Genomic DNA, 7,971 nt, shown 5'->3' with positions numbered 1-7,971 from the left:
AAAAAAGGAGAAATTAGTGGGTCCGGTACAAATACAAAAATACAAATATCAAATATTCACTCAAGAAAGAAAAACAAATTACAATTGCTAACCAAAAAGGCCAATTAATGGAGTAACGTAGCGTCCTACCTCACTGGCAATAAACCAGAACCACTTATAATTAGGTTTTAATTGGAGGACACGCTACCAATTCGGCCTAAACAGCTCAACTCGGACCATCACACTCAAAACAAACACAAAAACAACAAATTGAAAGCACAAACACAATTTTTACACCACAAGAAACCAAACTATAAAAAACAGCAGCACGACCCACAGTTGGTCATCAACTGGACTGCGGAAGACTGCAAAAACAAAACAATAATCAGAAACACCCCAAACAACATATTGCCAAACAATTATCGCATCATCCATACTCCGATCCGCAGCTACACCAGCATAAGATGTTAGGATGTCTTCATAAATATTGTTTCACTAAAAACACACAAAAGAAACACTTCAGACTAATAATTCAAAACGAAAATCAACACATAACAATACAACAGCCTGCATACCTAAAACTTCCAACGAGCGCTTGACACAGCTCACCGAGAACTTAACAGGCACGTCTGCAACAACATCTTGCCGATATAAAAACAAGAACGGGCATTACTATAATAGACTAAAACACACAATACACGCGTAATCAACCATCACCTACTTCAACTACTGTGACACTGAAGACCGGAAGAGGGGCGGGTACGACAGAGGCTACGTTCTAATGCTTCCTACCCAGACATTTAAATACTCTGACATTAATTATCCTCATTACTCACTCTCATAAAGGGACACCACCCGAAGAAGGGAAGCCCATCCCACACTGCCACAATCTACCCCCCACCTTCTTATCGTCGCCCCGACAGGGCCTAAACAAAACTGAAACTGCTGATACGCAACAGAGTGCCAATGATCTTGAATTTTATGACGGCCTTTTACTCCAAAATTTCGCAGATACACACGCTGGCCTTCATATAACGGACCTTCCTTCACCCTCTGATCGTGATAGTCCTTGCGACGAGAGGCAGCACTACTCAGTCTCTCTCTAGCCCCTTCAAATGCCACCTGAAGTCGGGCCTGGTGCTCTCGAATCCAGTCATGGACAGTGCCAGCCTCAGACTCCTGCACCCTGCCCAACAAAAAGTCTATTGGTAACTGGGGATCTTGGCCGAACATAAGAAAGTGTGGAGACTCGCCAGTTGACTGATGTGGAGTGGTATTATAACAAAAAACTAACTGTGGAAGGCAGGACGCCCAGTCTCTCTTTCTCGAAACAGGTAAGGTACGCAGCAAATTATGCATAGTCCTGTTGAAACGTTCACATTGTCCATTACCAGCTGGATGGTAAGGAGTAGTATGTGTCCGCGTAACTCCGTACAGCTGGCACAATTGCTGGATAAGACTGCTCTCAAAACTGCGACCCTGATCAGAGTGGAGATGACCAGGCACCCCAAATTTGCAAAACTACTCTGACACAAGGACCCGGGCCACGGTAGAGGCCCTCTGATCCCGGGTAGGTATGGCCAATGTAAATTTACTAAAAATGTCAGTCATAACCAGCACATTTTCCAAGCCATGATGGGTAGGTTCCAGAATTGTAAAATCCAGGGCTAGAATCTCGTTGAGTCGTGAGGCTAACAGATGCCCCATAAAACTAGGGACAGCAAAGTTAGTATCCTTAGCCACTTGACACCTCTCACACTCTTGACACCATCGCTTCACCTCAGCAGTCATTCCAGGCCAAAAATAACGCTGGCGGACCAGTTCAGTCGTCTGCTCTACCCCCTGATGTCCATGATCTTGATGTAACTGAGTGAGTACGTCCTGCTTCAAAGAGGCTGGTAGAACTACTTGAAAGACCTCCTCACCACCATTAGGTCGAAGAGTCCGACGATGCAATATGCCATTCCTCTCCACCAGACGATCCCAATGCTGCAACAGAGCCAAAACCGAGGTGGATAACGCTCGACGCGCCGACGAACTAGGGCGCCTCTTCTGCCTCAGAAGGGTTAAAACAGCTCGAATATCAGGATCAGCCCACTGCAGAGAACACATATCAGAAGCAGAATGATAAGGTAAAACAAAAATGGCAGCTTGAGTGATGTGAGGCTGCTGTTGTAAAGCCACAGCCTGCTGCAACGGCTCTGTAACAGGAGAGGTAGTAACAGCTGTTAAATACTGCCGAGACAAAGCATCAGCGTTCTTGTTATTTCGGCCAGATCGATATCGAATTTCATAATCAAAGCATGCAAGCTGGGCCGCCCATCGCTGCTCGGTTGCTCCCAACTTGGCAGAGGCGAGGTGGCTTAAAGGATTGTTATCAGTGTAGATTATACACTTATGCCCCAAGAGGTACTCACGAAATTTTTCGGTAACTGCCCATTTCAGAGCCAAGAACTCTAGCTTCATTGAGCTGTAATTTATCATGTTACGTTCTGGTGGGCGGAGGCCGCGGCTCGCATATGCTATCGGCCGGACCCTACCTTCTTGTTCCTGTGACAGTATTGCCCCCAAGCCACAATGGCTGGCGTCTACCTCTAAAATAAAAGGCAACGCAAAATTGGCATAGGCCAGGACTGGGGTGGAGGTAAGTTTAGCTTTCAGTCTTTCAAAGCTCTGTTCACAGGCTTCTGTCCAGGCCGCCGCAAAGTCCCGTACAGTCCCTTTTCGAGACTTTGTACCAGCTAACTCAGCCACTAGCGTATGTAGGGGTGCTTCCAGTTTAGCAAAACCCTCTACAAAATGATGATAATAGCTGGTAAAACCCAGAAACGATCGCAGCTCGGACACATGGCTTGGACGTTGCCACTTGGTCACCGCCTCGATCTTCTTTGGATCAGTGGAGACACCAGCGCTGGAAATCACGTGTCCCAAATAACCAACCTCCTGCTTAAGGAAGGCACATTTCTCCAACTTGGCTTTAAGTCCTTCCTGCTCCAATCGGCTTAGCACCCCCTCTAATCGCTCGAGATGCTGTGAAATGGTAGAATAAAAAAACACCACATCATCAAGATAGAGCAAGAGAGACTGACAATGCTGTTTCCCAAACAAATGTTGCATAAGATGCTGGAAGGTGCTTGGGGCATTGCAGAGGCCAAATGGTATACGGTTAAACTCAAATAATTCAAAAGGAGTACAAAAAGCGGTCTTGGCTTTATCCTTTTCAGCAACCGGAACTTGATTGTAGCCACTGGCTAAGTCAAGAGTAGAAAACCAGCAGGCCCCAGAGAGTGCATCCAAAGACTCTTCAATACGAGGTAGTGGGAAAGCGTCTTTACGAGTCTTCTGGTTTAACTGGCGGTAGTCCACACAAAGACGAGGACTACCATCCTTTTTTCGCACCAATACAATGGGGGAAGCATAGGGACTGCAGCTCTCCCTAATGACCTGTGCCTCAAGCAACTGATCGATATGGGCCTTAACAACCTCATACTCAGATGGCGGCAGACGCCGGTAATGTTGCCTAACAGGAACTTCGTCTAACATAGGGATTTCATGTGATATAGGACTTGTACAGCCTAAATCACCCTCATGGGCAGAGAACACCGACTGATACTTATGCAACAACATCCTAACCTGTTGGCTATCCTCACTATTAATACTGGATAAGTCAAGAGCATCAATTTGACTCAAAATTGGATTAGGGGAGGTACCAGCAGCTTCAATAGCCCTCAACTCAGCTACACCCTTCGGTAGAGTAACCACATCCACACTACATAGATAACCTAGCTGTGTGCGAGCATAGAGCACAATGTCAATGGTACCAACATTTACTACAGGAATATAAACTGTACCCCGAAACACCCTAACTAAAGCAGGGGAAGCTAACAAACCTCCAGGTAGGCCAGAGTCAAGAGGCTCAAATAAAGCAAAACCACCCGAAAACTGGTCCGAACAAGTTGCAGCAACAAACTTAGTCACACCCCATGGGATACGCTGAACCCTCCCTTGACATAATTTAACACTACTCTTCAAGTCAGGTGGAGGACTACCATTCGCCTGATGATATTGCTGAAGGGCTTGAAACACAGGACCAGGTGCCTGGGACACGGTTGGCAACTCAAATAAAGCAGGCCCATGTTGACAAAACAGAAGCTCATAGCATTTGCTAATGATATTCATCCCAAGAACCCCCGGGACACTAGCACCACCCGGAGGATCTTTTACTACGAGTATACCACAACCAGGTATAACCTTTCCACACAGTGACACATCCAATTCTAGATAGCCTAAATAAGGTATGGCTAATCCATTAGCAGCCCTAAGCTGAAGCCACCAACAGGCCTGCAAACGACCCGTCTTCAAATGTTGCAAAAAGAAACTCTCGGTGACCGTGGACACCATTGAACCGGTGTCCAATAAACAAGACACCTTAACTCCCCCCATAGAGACATCTACATAAGGGCAAGAGGACATTAATTTTGCTGTGGTGCTCACATTACTCGTAACACTAGAGCCAATAGAGGCCCCACCCAAACCGTGGCTCAGCAGTTCGGTGGGCACTAGTTTTCCGACTCCTGTTGGGGAGCAGGAGGCCTAACAACAGACAGAGAAGATGAAGATGAGGCTACAGAATTAGACCGAGGGCGAAAGGAAACCCTTTCGCCATCACACTCCCTGGCAAAATGCCCAGGACACTGACACCTCCTACAAATTACAGGCCAATCTCTGGGCAGTCTAGTGCGCCTTTGATTATTCTGAAGTGAGGCAATACTTTGTGTCAACTGATTAAGCTGATCCTGCTGTCGCTTCAAAATCTCTTTGGGATCCCCTAACTCGGACCCAAACGAACCATCATGTGTCATGGTAGAAGACCCCCCTTGAACCCCATACTGGAGGCCATAGGCAGATGGAACTTAATAACTATGACCTCGAGCACCCCCAGGCATACCCTCCAATTCCCACCTAATAGCCTCCCCTCTTACATCTAACAGTGTAACCGTAGGCTGGCGACGTACTAGTTGCTTTAGCTCTCGACGGAGGGAGCCGTCACAAACATGCTCAATAAATTGATCACGTAAAAATACCTCAAAATTCAACATACCCACTGGTGCAACACGTTTTACCCGATCCATAAGACCCATCAGAGCCAAAGAAAACTCATGAAGACCCTCCCCCTCTTGCTGTTTCCTGGTAAAGAAAGCCTCTTGCAAGGCAACATATGATTGACAACAACCATACAGTTCTAGTAGAATTTGAATAATGGCTTCCCCGCTCAGCACCTGAACGAAATTTAGTTTCGCCCCTAGCCTCCTCTTCTAAGTGGTCAAACAAAAAAAGGCTTGTTCAGCTGGAACTAAATGATGAGCTCGCATACATGCACGGGCCTCCTCGACCCACTCGTCGACACCAATACCGGAACTACCTCGGAACATGGGACACTTTCTATCCCGTGGGACAAGAACAAGTCTCTCGATAGCAGTTGGAATACCTTCGGCAGCCACACTAGTAGATGGCCTTGCAGCGGTGTTATCACAAAGGGCCGGAACAGAGTCTGTTACTGCAGTGGCCACCCGCTCCTGGCGCAAACGTTCATTTTCGGCTCTCAGTTGTGCCACCATGTCTCGAAGTTCTGCCAATTTGCCATCCATGACTAAAAAGGAAAACAACAAAAAGCACACCAAAAAGCACTCAGAAGGGGCCCTAATTAGTCTAGGGTTTAGGAATCACCTCAGAGTCGGCTGCTGCTTTCCCCCTTTACCTCTACAAACAATTAAAAGAAAAAAAAAGGTAACTCAATAACAGAATCCACGTCTCCGCTTTTACAATGCAACAAACCATGCCGACTACGCCAGATTGTAACCGGAGCAGTACTTTTGGTAACCTCAAGCTTGTATAATGACTACGCCACCCTGGGAATTGCACCCAAGAAAATACTCAAGGACTATAAGTCCAATGATGCAATGAGAAGACGGAGACGTGCTTCCAACCAAACATAACTTTATAAAAAAAAAAAAAAAATTATATATATATTAGCCCATAACAAAGACATCTCAAACAATGTCATATTTGCATTAAAAATTACATAACTGAGCGAATGACACTTAATGACAGTTGTCATAAACATGCATAAAAAACCTTCATATTCATGACGTGTCATGTCATGATTATGTAGGTGTCATGTCATGATTATGAAGGTGTCATGTCAGTCTTATGCACACCCCTTCAAGTAAAGTGTAACCGAAACGTTAAACCAGCATAATACTCTTCATAAATTGACAAGTTTTATTACAGAAATGGTCATCGAGGTTCACCAGAATAAAAAGAAAACATTTTACTACACATTCATAATACAAAAAAAAAAACTAACAGAAGACAAAAAAAAAACAATCCCCAAGTATAAAGAAAATTTGTACCTTCCGCACCAACCAATATAAACAAATCCAAAACAAAAAAAAGGGAAAGCAACAAGGCTAAAGCTTACCTTAGGGGTGGCAAACTAGCTGAAATAAACAGTGCTCTCAACCAAACATGTGTGCACAGCAAACAATAGGAAGAGGTGCTCAAACCCTGGTGCTCCAAACTCACAACTGTGTGCTTCACCCAGGTGACTAGCCTCCCCTTCGGCACACTCAGCCTTGGACCAAACTAGGAGAAAAAAAGGAGAAATTAGTGGGTCCGGTACAAGTACAAAAATACAAATATCAAATATTCACTCGAGAAAGAAAAACAAATTACTATTGCTAACCAAAACGGCCAATTAATGGAGTAAAGTAGCGTCCTACACCCGCCAACCAATATAAACACAAATTCTTACAAAAATAAGGGAAAGCAACAAGGCTAAAGCTTACCTTAGGGGTGGCAAACTAGCTGAAATAAACAGTGCTCTCAACCAAACATGTGTGCACAGTAAACAATAGGAAGAGGTGCTCAAACCCTGGTGCTCCACAACGGTGTGCTTCACCCAGGTGACTAGCCTCCCCTTCGGCACACTCAGCCTTGGACCAAACTAGGAGAAAAAAAGGAGAAATTAGTGGGTCCGGTACAAGTACAAAAATACAAATATCAAATATTCACTCGAGAAAGAAAAACAAATTACTATTGCTAACCAAAACGGCCAATTAATGGAGTAAAGTAGCGTCCTACATCACTGGCAATAAACCAGAACCACTTATAATTAGGTTTTAAAGGACACGCTACCAATTCGGCCTAAACAGCTCAACTCGGACCATCACACTCAAAACAAACACAAAAACAACAAATTGAAAGCACAAACACAATTTTTACACCACAAGAAACCAAACTATAAAAAACAGCAGCACGACCCACAGTTGGTCATCAACTGAACTGCGGAAGACTGCAAAAACAAAACAATAATCAGAAACACCCCAAACAACATATTGCCAAACAATTATCGCATCATCCATACTCCGATCCGCAGCTACACCAGCATAGGATGTTAGGATGTCTTCATAAATATTGTTTCACTATTTATACACACAAAAACACACAAAACACACAAAAGAAACACTTCAGACTAATAATTCAAAACGAAAATCAACATAACAATACAACAGCCTGCATACCTAAAACTTCCAACGAGCGCTTGACACAGCTCACCGAGAACTTAACAGGCACGTCTGCAACAACATCTTGCCGATATAAAAACAAGAACGGCCCCACAGCAGCTCAAGAGTGTTAAGATTGAGTGAAATACATGTCCACTGAAGGATTTCACCTTGGGAGAATGAATATATTAATTCTCATTCTGAAAAAATATTTTGCTTTGGCTACAGTAGGTAATTCTAGTGGTGACAACAACTATGCATGTCACTTTTTCAGGCTGCATCCTACTCTGTGAGATAAGTGTCACTCTTTTCACAGCTTTTGCCGGCTCTGAGACACTTGCATGTTATTTCTCCTGCTCTTTTTCTAGCAACAATTCACTCATCACTAAATGAAAGCTTAAAGTGAAGACCTGATTATTTCAGGAGC

The 7,971-nt window shown here is 44.4% G+C and overlaps 1 protein-coding gene and 2 long non-coding RNA genes across 3 annotated transcripts in view; 1 reads left to right on the top strand and 2 right to left on the bottom strand.

Annotated features, from left to right (window-relative positions):
* LOC107732307 (uncharacterized) overlaps positions 1 to 5,627 on the bottom strand; it is a 16,109-nt gene extending 10,482 nt beyond the window's left edge. Inside the window, 4 exon segments of the mRNA XM_016543592.1 lie at positions 881 to 3,765; positions 4,474 to 4,572; positions 5,064 to 5,182; positions 5,393 to 5,627. Of these exon segments, the coding sequence (XP_016399078.1) occupies positions 881 to 3,765; positions 4,474 to 4,572; positions 5,064 to 5,182; positions 5,393 to 5,627 (3,338 nt within the window).
* Positions 5,628 to 6,432: 805 nt separating this feature from the next.
* Positions 6,433 to 7,002, top strand: LOC107732317 (uncharacterized). The gene is made up of 2 exons (XR_001638861.1): positions 6,433 to 6,583; positions 6,945 to 7,002. It is a non-coding gene; the product is annotated as an uncharacterized LOC107732317 (long non-coding RNA).
* Positions 7,003 to 7,304: 302 nt separating this feature from the next.
* Positions 7,305 to 7,581, bottom strand: LOC107732316 (uncharacterized). Its single transcript, XR_001638860.1, has 3 exons — positions 7,563 to 7,581; positions 7,406 to 7,463; positions 7,305 to 7,333 (listed from the first exon to the last, which is right to left on the bottom strand). It is a non-coding gene; the product is annotated as an uncharacterized LOC107732316 (long non-coding RNA).
* Between the last annotated feature and the right edge of the window lie 390 nt (positions 7,582 to 7,971).

This window comes from Sinocyclocheilus rhinocerous, unplaced genomic scaffold (assembly GCF_001515625.1).
Source record: "Sinocyclocheilus rhinocerous isolate Xijiao unplaced genomic scaffold, SAMN03320098_v1.1 scaffold249, whole genome shotgun sequence".
Taxonomy (NCBI): Eukaryota; Metazoa; Chordata; class Actinopteri; order Cypriniformes; family Cyprinidae; genus Sinocyclocheilus; species Sinocyclocheilus rhinocerous.
This window is presented reverse-complemented; position numbering and strand designations above follow the sequence as displayed.